The sequence below is a fragment of the Toxotes jaculatrix genome, chromosome 7 (assembly GCF_017976425.1).
Source record: "Toxotes jaculatrix isolate fToxJac2 chromosome 7, fToxJac2.pri, whole genome shotgun sequence".
In the NCBI taxonomy this organism is placed as follows: domain Eukaryota; kingdom Metazoa; phylum Chordata; class Actinopteri; family Toxotidae; genus Toxotes; species Toxotes jaculatrix.
This window is the reverse complement of record NC_054400.1, coordinates 15,649,537-15,663,217: the sequence shown is the minus strand read 5'-3', so window position 1 is coordinate 15,663,217 and position 13,681 is coordinate 15,649,537. Positions and strand designations below refer to the sequence as shown.

Here is a 13,681-nt window from a genome sequence, read left to right as displayed (position 1 = left end):
TGCTGTATAGAGTTTCATGGGAGCGTTGTGCTTACAGCGTGGTTATGCTCAAAGTATTCAAAACAAACTTTAGTAACAGACATTCAAAAAACTGTTTGATTTAACTCCTACCTCGCCCATAATTATTTGAGTAAACAGGCAATGCAGGTCCTGAAAGTGTGTGAATTTGCAGAACACTGCAGGAATAGCTGGCTATAGCTATATGCACAGTGCTGTATAATGTAGCTTTAACCTATTCAACATAAATCATAAAAGGTCTGTATTTCTCACTGCCTTACATTTTCCATTTCCCATTTCATATCATTAAGTACAAGTTGTCCTCTTGACATATACATTTGAAGTTGAACTCAATGGACACAATGCCTGAACCCCAGAGGGAAATAAAAAAAAATCTTAGTGTAAGCAGTTTCATACATTTGCCATTCTACGTATGAGCTGTCCCCAAAGTCTGTAACTTGAATACACTGCTCTGTGTAAAATAACCTCTATATGTCAAAGTCAAACATCTGCCATTACCATTGAGTGAAAGGAAATTAAGCTAAATTAGACAATGCGTCTAAGAGTATGAGCTATGTCAACATTTACAAACAAATGCAATGCTTGCTTAATCTAATCCGCCCACCGGGTCACAGTTTTACTCTAACTACCAGATGCCAGCACTCTGCCTTAAGGTTTAATTTCTTTCTCAGAAGTTAAGTCACACTCGATATTCAGGTGTGGCACCTTCAGGAAAGAGCAACTGGGTACCCTGACGTTGTGCAAACAAAAGATTTTAGAGATGGGTGAGCAATTTTGCTGTCACACGAGAGAAATGCATGAGGGCAGCAAAGTGAAAAATCACAATGTTTTTGGAATCCTTTTAATCTTACCTCAGCGCATGTATGCAGTATACCACCTTGGGCATGTTTTTGCGATCATACACATCTGTCGTTTCAGGATAGAATATCTGAAAGTAGAAACCACAGTAGGTATTAGTCACTCGTCTTTTATCAGTGTCTTGACACTCTCTATTCTGCTGCAGCTGAACAGGAGAGCGAGCTATCCATCACAAACGTCCTTAATAGTAATAGAAGCATAATAATAGAGACACCTGTAAAATAATAAAATAATAATAAAATTGGTAGTATCCGCTGCAGTGCTACTTTATTGGTCAAGCTATTACAGTGCTTTAAAAGTGCTCATGCTATTGCTGTACCCTTTTCAATCACTGCTAACGGTGCATATTCAGTCGCCCTACTCTTTTTTTTTTTCCTCCCCCAACGGGCATCTTACAGATATTTACAGAAAGGCCATTCATAAAAGCTGTCAATCAATTAGAGGTAAAGAGCGATCCCAAAGGGCAGGTGGGTATCAATTTTACCTCATTTTCATTTCCAGGACACGCCTCTGTAAAGTCTTTTGTGCCATCTCATAAATTATGCAATGACCTTAATACTGTTTTGTGATAACTGCCACACCCCTTCTTACAGATGTTTGAAATGCGTGTGCATGTGCATTATGTTACAGAGATGCAAACTGTTTTTCATCTTCTAAACGTATTTGAGGATGTAAAACTGTACAAATATTTAATCATGTAAAAACAGGTTGTCACATGTGCTGGAGTATATTTACTATGTAAATACAAATCACACTATTCAATAGCCTAACTGTTTATTGTCATTTTGAACCATTCTACACACTCGTTTCACACTTTCTTATTTTCCTGCTAAATCCTCAGCAGCTTCTTACTCTAGTCTTACTGTAGTCATTGGACTGATTCTGTCCAAAGACAGGACTGAAATTCATCCCACAACTGTTGGAGGGCAGATTACACCCTGTCCTAGTTTTGGAGTCTGCTGGATAGATGGATTCTGCTCTGTCTCAGTTGTAGCTACTAATTCTTAATTCCAAGATGGTTTCTGCCCTCTAATGTGAGTATTCACACCAAGCCAATGTACACACCAAAAGGCCAGTACCTCCCAATACCATAGTTTATTGTGCAAAGCATCATGGCAGCAGTATGTTACTGGACGACTTGTTTATCTTTTGCATCATGCACATACAAGTCCCCAGCCCATATGGATATCCAAGACAGCTACTCCACCAGAGGTGAAAATACGCTTGTCAGAAAAGAACACATCTTTTTGAATTTGAAAGAATTTACACTGACTGCAAGAAGAAAAAAACTTTTTCCCAAGCTTAACAAAAAATCTGCAGCAAATAACTCAGCAGCTTGAAACAAACAAGTGTTAAGGAGTCGTCCTTCCTTCAAACGAGTCAAGTCTTTTGTAAACATGATTGATTGATTAGTATTGCTGACATCACATGTTGTTGTGTTGTTGAGGGGACTGTTCCATCAGAGTGAGTCATGGCATGTCCTCAGTCCTTTCCCTGTATTTCAGACTTTTCCAGTTTAATGTATGTGTTTCTCCATGTTAAAATCAAATGTTACATAGATGCTTTTTTTTTTTACTTAGCAAAGTCCACAAGATTTAGGATTTTTATGACTTAATTCATATAGGGTTCTGACTGTAGCAAAAGCTGCCATCTCTTAAGGTGTGATTATTGTGAAAGAAGGCTCAAATGGGTCTGTACACTGTACATGTTTGAATGCATGTTTCTTAAACAGGGAGCAGGTGTCTGTATCAGTGATGGCCATGTAAGCCTCTTACCTTAGGGAGGCCCACAGACTCCATAGCTCTGAGCCACTGCACTGTGTTGTCGGTGTGTCTGAAGTGCAGTCCTTTCCTCTGCACATGGAAACAGATGCACAGACATGTAGTCACATTATGAGGAACTGCAAAGAAATGGTTCAAAAATGTTCCACTGCACTAAATGAAAAACAGTGATAAAGGTGTTGCTATGTAATTCAACAATGATGCTGCATTATAGAAAAACAAGCTTATCATCAGTGACCTGAAAACACACACAACAGCTGAATTTGTGCACTGATGGCTAAAAACCTTATACTAAATCCCAAATGGATTATAGTATCTGATAGCCTGATACAGCTTGTTTCCAAATTTGTCAAAGAGAAAAAAAAATCTAGCTTAAAGCCAAGCTAAAAATCTTGCTAAGCCATTTTTGTAGTTTCCTCTGTTAGCACAGCTGCACGTTACAGTGAGGCCCTAACACTCGCCTGCCACACTTCTCCCTTTCCTGTGTAAAACTGTCAGTTGTGCCTGAAAGATCTGGAAACGGTCTTCAGGTCTGCTATGATGCAAGCTGGTGAAGAACGCAAATGTAGACCTGACCTCAAGAAGGAAGACGGAGACAGTTTAAATGCAAAAGAACGGAGATTTACCTTATAACGGGACTGATCTCCGTCATAGATCTTTTTCACGGACACCATTTTGGGGGCAAAAAAATTGGCAAGTTTGCCAAGGTAGACACCATTCCTCAGTCCCTCTTCCAGTTCTGTGGTAGGGGGCAAGTCCTCCTCTAGGCAGGCCTCCATCCACCTGGAAGTACACAAATATGCACCTCAGACCAGACAGAGGATTTCTATACGTATTTCAACAGAAAACTGCTTTTGAGGCAGTTCTTACAAGTTTCTAAATAAATCAATAAGTAAAAGTCTCAGCAATCATGTTCATGGCTTAAAGGCTTAAAAATGGAAAACATTACCTCAAATTACTGCTCAACTCGCTGAAGTGAAAATAAATCAAGAAAAAAACTGCTATCTTCTAAGTAAGTAAAATACCGGTTAGATTTCCTGTAAAATCTCCAAACTATTCCAATTTCACGCTCAATTTACTGACTTCTCTACAACAATGAATGCCATGTTATGGTTCCATTCAGAATATAAACAAACATCAGTCTCTTCTGTTTACCCTGCCACCTGAGATCTTAGCCTTGGTTTCATTAAATTAGTGTTTACTGGACTCGCCACTAGGCTACACAACTCCAGACGTACAATATTTATTAATTACACACCAAATGTTGTTGATGCTATAATTAACTGAAAGCTTTTTGGTTAAACAGAGCAACAAAGTTGTCTGTAGGCCCTACAGAACTGGGCATTGTTACAGGCAACACCCACAATATGCCCAGCATGCTTTAGGAAGGGGGCTGTGGACAGACTTGCAGCCTGAGCTTTGAGACCATGTAAGATTAGTCTTAGACTTTTCAAGTGGACAATTTGGCGTTAAAGAAGTAAACGGTGAGTAAGATAATCTGGCACTACTTTAATTCATCTAAAGCCTACATTGATCGCTAGCAAAGGCTCATGAGTTTCATGCATGATCATGAGTGAAAGTGAACAGGAGACATCCGAAAAAGTAAAAAACTGAACAGAGAATATTTGGCTTATGTTCGAATAATGCTGACCATCTTTCAAACTGATGTCATTTCCCCTTGAAAGGTTGAATCGTGGTTTCAGAGCAGCAGCGTCTGCCAGACTATTCCCAGAGATATTAGGAAAAATCCACTCTTAAGAGCTAGTGAATGATTTGTGAGCACAGTGAATCATCATGGCCTGAAAATCTGTTACACATTATCTTACTGCCTGTGAGTGACACCATATTTATTACTGTGGTTACACCTCTGTCCTGATGAGTCCACACTAAAGCAAAAGGAGAAAAAAAAAAAGTGTAAGTTGTGACCCTGTTGCTTGTCATGACACAACTGAGTTAATTGTCTGTGGGGAAAGACAGTGCACAGTGATTTAGCTTGCTTATGTTTCATTAGTGGGTTTCATTCATACCAGAAACTCCTGCCTTCTTTCAGTCTTAAAGCAATAAAGCGCTCCTTCCCACATGCATGCCCACGTACACCTTGTTTAGGCTAATTAATCAAGGCCACGTCAGTGCTCAACAGACCAGTCTGTCAAAATGGGTGTCAGCACAACAAAGACAACCACAACTCACCATGTACTGTCAATAAAAACCCACTGAGGTGTGTAAGTTAGGCACCTTGAGGAATAAAGTATCCGCGTAACCAATTATGTCAGCTGATGCTGTAGGTTGTGCAGGAGGCAGATTCTGGTCAAAGCTCAGGGTTAGGGATCAAGGATCAAGAAATTATTACACGGCTCAGATGTTATCACAGATTGGAGCCTGGGACCTGGTTTAATTTAAAAACAGTAATCTTGTTAGTCCATATGAACTATAAATGGTTAGAATAGACTCCTTTCCCAACACTGATGTAAACAATCTGCACTGATGCTAAGTAAGAATTTTTGGGCCTGGTCTCACGCAGATGCTATTCTATTGTTACATCAATATAATGATACATCACTTAACCTTCAACAGCCATACAATGCTGCCTGTCAGGAGAAGCCCATTTGGCACTGAATGACCATGAAACGGATACAGACACACACAGGGCGCTCTTTCTCTCTCTCTCACACACACACACACACACACAGAGCAAAGCTTAGTGGCTGAAGTAAGTCAGGCAGTGACATATGAAGCGACACATTAATGGAGAGCAAATGCAGATGATTACTGACAAAAAATAAATTTGATTAAATAAATAAATAAATGTTGGCCGGAACATGAGAACATAATCAAACAGAACATCCTGCGTGGGTAACAGAGCTCTCCTGTGAAACGTCTCTTCCTGTACTTAAAACAATGTAGGGAGAATGTGTCTCCTGAAGCAGGACAGACTAGTACTCCTGTTTACAGCCCTCTACAGCAGACCTTCCTGTCATTGTCCAATCTGCAACACACCAGGCTAAACAAAGCACAGCTTTCTGGTCAGTAGGACTGAAGTCTGTCACATCTCAACACATTATTAGTAAATTACACTCCTTTGCTTTCAGCAACAGTATTTCTGTCTACACGAGTGTTTTCTTGCGTCATGTAGCTTAGTCATGCTGGTCATGAGTTTGTGTGTGTGTGTGTGTGTGTGTGTGTGTGTGTGTGTGTGTGTGTGTGTGTGTGTGTGTGTGTGTGTGTGTGTGTGTGTGTGTATGTGTGTGGGGTAGGGTGTGCCTAAAAATTAGGATAGTACCATTTACTGAGGAAAACATGCTCTACATAGCCTAGGGGTGGACCTCTATCAATGCAAAACCAAAATGGTTCCCATCCAAAAAAGCTACAAATGTAAACCATCAACTGTTTACTTTCCACTGAGGGTACAAAGTCTCACTCCTGAAACCTGTGTGTGTGTGTGCGTGTGTGTGTGTGTGTGTGTGTGTGTGTGTGTGTGTGTGTGTGTGTGTGTGTGTGTGTGTGTGTGTGTGTGTGTGGAGGGTGTGTCTATGTACTGACAACAACAAAGTTAAGTTAAAAAACGTTGGGGACTTTGAACACCAAAGCATTTGGGCAATCTACTGTAGAGAGATTTCTGGTTTGAGCAAATTAAATATGCAAGTTCATATGTACCAGCAGCCTATCAGCCATTAAAAATGATCAGGCACCAGAAGCAAAGAGTCTTTTTTTTTTTTTAAACCAAAGCTGTCCCAGTCCATTTTGTCGCTGACACATGCTGTCAGTAAGGACAGTAAGGACTATTTATTTGTTCATGCCGCTCCACTGCAGTGCAGTGGGAAAAAGGTTCCAGTTTTTGACAGAGATCAATAGGTTGTTTTAGACAGATGGTCCAATGACATACAGTTAACAAGGGATGTCTTTTTTATCATCGAGATCGAATAAAAACAATGAATTGATTTGTTATAATAGTCTGTTCCTTATGAGGGAGGACATTTAGACATGGCACAGTAGGAAAAGCACAGGTGAAAATAATAAAATTAATCATGGCTGGATTTCATTTAGCTGCTTCAGCTCCAGCGTCCTGGTGGTCACTGACAAACTGTGATGGCTTACGAGGACACCTGAATACAGCAGGCCCAAATTACTAAACCAAGCAACATCCGTGCTTTTCCTACTAATGACAAGTGAAAATGTCTGCTGTGAAAAAGGCCTGTACTGATGTTGCACATCAGGCACAGGTGTCCTTATTTATGTCTCAGATTTTTTTAATAAGTTCACTGCTGAAAACTGTGTACATGACACCTACGGGTTTAACCAATGACTGAACATCTTGCCATGTAGAATTTCATAAAATCTTACTTTCCAGTGCAACTTTAATAGTACATTTAGTGTTTTTTTTTTTCTAATAATTACACATTTCAGAGGCAAATTTAAGGCAACATTTCCTTGCATGTGTGTGGCCAAAAACTTGTCACTTCAAACTAGTACTTCTGACGTTCTGGAGTTATGGATTAAACAGTTTCTTCAAAGAGAATAACCCAGGTGTACTCAAAGAGTCGCTTCCTCATGGTTGCGTTGTTTCAGTGACTGCTGACTCCTGACCCCAGCCAGCAGAATCTAATCCCACGCTCTCTGTGGCTGACAGCTTCATTAGAGGCCTGTCTTAATCCTAATCTGATTTGACACCTTTCCCAGAATAGAGGACACAATTAACAAGAGCAAGGGAAAAGTAAGTGGCACTGGGATGGAAAAAAAACATAAAGCTAGAAAGTGAATGTGTGGGTATGTGTGTGACTAAAACAGTGGCCAGTTTGAGGTTAACCATAGAGTGTTACTAAAGCATCTGTTCTCTAAACTCTTTCTGTGCAGCTCAGCTAGCCTTCCACTAAACTTTTACCAGCACAGCACACAATAAAAAAAGAAAAGTGTCATAACGTAGGCGTGGCCCGATTCTGATGGATGACTGAATCTGAGCTCAGTCTAGCCTACCTGCCCTTGTAAACCCTTATTATCCTGTGACATAAGCAGATAATGTACGTTATTCAAACAGTCTTTACTGAGTCAAAGTGCAAGTTTATTGGTCAAACAGTAATCTGTGAGGAAATGCTCATGTAAATGAGGCTGCACACACTCAAACAAAGAATGTCCCAAGTTGAAGCCTGATTGTTCAATCACCACTAAGCTCCAGCATGCCACAATGAATTTAAGCATGAATAATCAATCACAGGATTATTAAACTCTTTACAACAGGATTTGGTTGTCACAAAATCAGTGTGTTAAAAGAGGCATAATCACACTTCCTGTTCCTTCCTGCTCAGATGGATGCCCTTGTGAAGAAGACAGGAAGTGGTTTAGTTTTAGCTTTGCTCAGGCTCCTTACAAGAAAAACAGTCTTCATCAGATTTGTTTTTTCTTCAGAATAACTTACTTTTGGAAAAAAAAGAAAAGAAAGATTCTTGTGGAATTCAAAGCAAGCTAACGTGGACATAAATATTCACGACGCCTACTGAGAAAATTATCAACAAACCTTGATTTTTAGCTTTTATTTTCTTTTATCATTTCAGCAGTCACAGAGGTTAAGGGCGTGGTGGAGAGAGCGCCACTGTTTCCACTAAGTCAGCACCTCCCCTGTTTTAATCACTCACGTTCTCATGTCTGCTTACAGCTCCGTGTCATCATCTCTCCACAACTGCACGCTACTACAAACACTATTTAATCACACTCTGCTTTGTTCCCTTATCTGTCATATTCCCCTCACTTTCTCTCTATCACTTAATTTTCTCAGCCACTCCCTGCTGTTTTGATATTTGCATAATGATGTTCATTAAAGAAAAACTTGCTGTACAAAACTATTCTACATGATCAAACATTAAAGGAACCCGATGCTCGACTCAAGAACACACCCAGTGTAATTCCTATGAGCTCCGAGAGGTGATAAAGCAAACAAAATAAAGGGAAGTGGCTGGCTTTAGTCAGCATGTGCCATTAAGCTCTTCAAGCCTTTTCCCTTCATCCCTCCCTCCCTCCCTCTCACCCTCTTGTCAGCTCCTCATGTCTCCTCCCGTCTTACCGTTTGGCCTCCTCCAGGTGACACAGGTACTCGTAGGCGATGTTCTGTCGTCTCCTCTCATCCATCTCCTCTGCTGACAGCCTCTCATCATCCTGAATGGCTGAGGAGAAAAAAAAAAAAAAAATCAAAATCATGTCATACATTTCCATTATTCAAAATACTAGTGTGTTATGCTTAATAAAGATTGTGGTTATTACAAGAATAATAATAATAGTACAATATTAAAGTAGGGCTGAGTGTTGTTAAAAATATTATAATCAAGTAAGTATATTTAGAGATAATGATATATGTGGTAGATGTCAACAAAACCACATAAACCAATCGGACTGACTCAAAACATGACCCGCTTTCCACTGAAGTTCAAAATATGAAACCAAATCCCTTATTTGCAAAAAAGAAACAAACAAAACAATTTTGTAAGTTTTTTTTTTAATTATGTACAGTATAAGGCATTTGAAAAGAAAACTATTTTGTTAATGATCAACATCGACATAATGTGGGTACTGACCAGTACGACAATTTTTAACTTTAGTGTGGAGCCTTAAGTAAATTCTGATACTGTAATTGCACCTTTTCAAAGAGTGCATATAACAGCCAACAACACCAGGGGGACACTTCCTGTTAAAAGTGGTTTTATTTTAATTTTTAGGGGTCTGATTACTCAGAAATCTGTCCTACTCTGCATGCTCCACTGAGCCCCTTTCTAAGGGAAATGAAATGGCTGTGTCAGAGTGGCCTTAGTGGGGTGCCTGACTGATAAGTGACTTCTGCTGAGAGTTGACCTTTACCTGCAGCTTAATGAGATCTCCTCCCCCCGAGGCCTCTTACCCCACTCTAATCCAATCAAATCTCTTTATTTCTGGCTGAGTGAAGGGACAATCTCAGGCCTGGAAGCTCCGTTCACGAACAGCACTTTCTCCAACTGGACCAAACGTCCTGCCCTGAGTTTGACAGTGGACTAACAGCGTTTTCAGTTGATATAGCTTTTTTTTCCTTTTGGGTATAGGATCTCTAGTAATACTGAAAAACATGCATTCTGTATACATGCATACAAATGCAAAAAACACACCCGAGTTGATTTATATTTTGTCCACACGTGACATAAATATCACTGTTTCTAGTGATGCCAAGTTAAACTGGTTAAACCTGTTGACTGATCAGCTTAAACTATACAATTCCAGTGCCCAGGAGGAGGGTAAAAAATTAGCTTTAGAGACTGATGTCTGCCACAACCGGTTTAAACTACCCTCCATAAATGAAGCCAATTCAGCTGTTGACAATATTCAAATTTATCAAAGCTATAGATTTGTAATTCTGTACTGTACCTCAATTACTTAGCGCTGTAATGTCTTTTGTTGCATTTTATGTCTGCAAATTGAATATAGCATTTACTTTATTTTGGAACTGCAGCACAGAGTCCAAAGCAATTTTCCCTGTGGGACATGAAAATATATTCTATTCAATCAAGCCTCTATGGGGCTTTAAACCTCTCAAGCACTCCCTGTTAAATTCTGCCTATTCATCAGCCACCTGCATGGACATCCGTTCACTAGGTCTCAATAGAGTCTTGACATACACTCAGCTGGCAGTTTATTAAGTTCTCCAAGCTAAAAGTAATGCATCTTATACAGCACTGCAGCAATAAATCCTCCATTCACAAAGGTTTTAATGTTCAGTTTTCACTGACATTGTTGTTGAGAGGTGCTGATTCTACTGTATGATCGTTTTGGAGGCTGCAGTTTGTGGAACTGCTGAACTGATGTATTGCATTTGGCATTTCTGTTACTTAGTCTATCCTCACTGATATAAATGGAATGGACAAAACAGCGGAAACACCTGTCTGTCTAACGTGATACAGTTCAACAGCAAACTGCAGCCTCCAAGGTGACCATAAAGTTGAATCAACACCTCTTTGAAACTGTTAAGGAGGATGATGTACTGCAGGACTTTGTATTAGTTTAAGCTGGGTGTACCTAATAAACTGCCAACTGAGTGCACAATACTGACATGTGAGGCCAAACATGTGCAGTCACAGAGCATTTCATTGTATTAAAATGTAATCTTGGTGACTTTGCCATGATTGGTGCCAGATGGGCAGGTTTGAGTATTTATGAAACTGCTGATTTCCTGGGATTTTCACACACACTGTCTAGAGTTAACTCACAATTGTGTGAAATAAACAAAAAACATCCAGTGAGCAGCAACACTGTGGACGGAAACACCTTGTTGAGGAGAGAGGTCACAGGAGAATTCCCAGACAATATGGAGTTGACAGGCTACGGTAGATCAGACAGCCACTCTTTAGAAATGTAGTGAGCAGAAAAGCATCTCAGGACACACAACACGTCAAACTTTGAGGAGGATGAGCTATAACAGCAGAAGACTATGCTGGACTCCACTCCTACACTCCACAGTCCAGTCCAGGCAGGTGTTCGTGGTGTAATGGTGTGAGCAATGTTTTCTTGGCTTACTTTGGCTCTGATACCAATCAATCATTCACATCCAATCTGAGTATTGTTGCTGACCATGTGCATCCCTTTATGACCACAATTTACCATCTTCTAATGGCAGCTTCCAGCATGATAATGCACCATGTCACAAAGTAAAAGTTGTGTCAACTTGGTTTCAAGAATGAAATGAGCTCATTGTATTTCCGTGGGCCCCCTCCAGTCACCAGATGTGAATCCAGCAGAACATCTTTGGGATGTGGAAGAACAAGAGATTTGCAGCATGAATGTGCAGCTCACAAATCTCCAGAAATGATGTAATGTAATCGTGTCAACATGGACGAGAATCTCAAAGGACTGTGGAAAACATTTTGTGGAATCTGTGCCACGAAGAACTGAGGCTGTTTTGAGGTCAGAGGGAGAAACTAAGGGAGTAAATAGTATGATGTTTTGTGTGTGCTCAGTGCACACACACACACACCCTGACCCTTCACAAGCACAGTGTCTGGCCACTCAACCACAGATCAGCGCAGCTCACATGGATGCAAACCTGCAAGAACAGTCATCTCAGAGGCAGACCCAGTGCAGCCATTACACACTACCACTGATGACTCACTCACACACTTCCTGGAAGAACCTGCCTGCACCCTTGCACCGAGCGTTATATTTAACCTACAGGATGAGTTTGTTGCCTTTGTATCATAAGACCCCTGGACCTGAGTTACGGACTCTATGATTATGACTCAAGCTTTTGTTTGGCTGCAGGGTTATTTTACCTAACCTTTTCGGGGTGGGATGGGAGGGGACAATCGGGAACAACAAATCAAGGCTGTCTTTGCTTTTAGCTACGTTAAAGTGCATACAAGGGGCGGCAAATTAAAGGCAGCTTGCTGGCTGCTAAGACTTTTCACAGTTTTTGCTACAAAAGATCTGCCTATAAATACAGCATATGCTACAGTGGCCTATATGCAAGACAAGAGTTGGTCAATGAAATTCCATGGGGCCAAATCAAAGACTGCACTGATGACACAATTGATTGGTGTTATCTCTCAAAGTTGTACATTGCCCATACATGATAGTGATAAGTGACAAGACACCTTTAGCAAACCCTTACTTAATGAAGCATTTTCCTAACTTAAGTTTCTTTTTTTTAAATATATCTGCTAACTCTAACATTCTTGGCATGCTCATGGAGTCAGATATAGATTTCTCAACAGCAGCAAAATCCCAAGTTAACGATTAACCTATGAGAAAATGCCAAATGTGTAGACAGGCTGATATGCTGGCTACCACCGTTAAATAAACAGAATTTTTTTAAAACCCACGTTGGGTCATCTGAGGGCACTTTGAAGGAAATGTACATTTCAAGATGTTCAAGAGTTAAAGCTGGGCCCCCCCCCCCCCGTCACCAACATCTACATCCTGGACCCTGAAAGTTAACAGTTGTTATAGCTTTAATTTAACAACCAGGGTGCGAGTCCTTAAGCTAAAAAAAAAAAAAAACTCTTCACCGTACAGTTCATTCACACACCTCTGACCACATCAAATTTCTATTATCCCAGATTTCCAAAGACTGCCACACCCAGCTTACTATAGGTATCCTGGTGCTCGGCGGAGCCAGGTGCAGCTGAAACCACCTGTTGCTCATCAAACGTCCCAATGGAGGCACCGCAGGTTAACTTTGAGCTTTCATCCCCTGTCCCCCTCATGACCAAGAAAAGATGAGTTAACAATGTCAGGTTAAAACCCCGCCATTTAAATAAAAGTGCTACTTACTTCCATAGCGTGGCCTTTGTAAAGTTGTTGTTTCTTCATGGTACATCCTGCCTCGTTTCCTCCTCCACTCGTGAACTCGTCTGAACTGGAAATAACTTCAGCCTACGAGCTAACGTTACAACAACCAGCCAGCGCTATGCCGCGCCTCTCAGGATGTACTGATGTGAATAAAATAACCGGTGTCTCTAACTGGGGGGTAAAAAAAAAAAAAAAAAAAAAAAAAAAAGAGGCCAAAAATGGGGTTCAACAGTCTTCAGAAGTTACATGTAAGCAGTAGCTGTCACTGGCGGCAGACAACCCCCATGCTGTGCACGTCTTAAGGCTCGACTCCTGAGCAGTGCCTCCCCCGGGCGCGTTCACTTGCCCCCTGCTACTCTCTGAAATGAAATGATTGACGGGACAGGAGATGGAGATTTAGCACCTTGCGCCACCTGCTGGTCAAAAGGTGGCACATGCTGCATTCAAAGGCACTGGGACAAAAGGTAAACACCGTCACCTCACGAAAGTACTGCAACCGAAAGTACTCAACGGTGTGGCTTTGCAGCTGTGTGTTCTTTATATATCTTAATACCCTTTTATGTGTTGTGTTGTGTTGTGTTGTGTTGTGTTGTGTTGTGTAAAGCACTTTGAATTGTCTTGTTTTTGAAACAATGAACCTGCCCTGCCTCATAGGCCTGAGCGTGTCCTCATACTGATCACCCCTGCAATAAAATGTCAGCTAAGTTAGTTACAAAAATAACAATAACAAA

At 40.7% G+C, this 13,681-nt stretch overlaps 1 protein-coding gene across 2 annotated transcripts in view; it reads right to left on the bottom strand.

The window, feature by feature from the left end:
• Positions 1–13,294, bottom strand: part of iqgap2 (IQ motif containing GTPase activating protein 2) — a 34,777-nt gene extending 21,483 nt beyond the window's left edge. For both annotated transcript variants that reach the window (XM_041042534.1, XM_041042535.1), the window contains exons 1-5: positions 12,933–13,294; positions 8,710–8,809; positions 3,284–3,440; positions 2,652–2,729; positions 870–946 (exon numbers count right to left, since the gene is read on the bottom strand). In XM_041042534.1, the coding sequence (XP_040898468.1) occupies positions 870–946; positions 2,652–2,729; positions 3,284–3,440; positions 8,710–8,809; positions 12,933–12,978 (458 nt within the window). In that variant the 5' untranslated portion in view covers positions 12,979–13,294. The remainder of the gene's footprint in view (positions 1–869; positions 947–2,651; positions 2,730–3,283; positions 3,441–8,709; positions 8,810–12,932) is intronic.
• Positions 13,295–13,681: the final 387 nt, after the last annotated feature.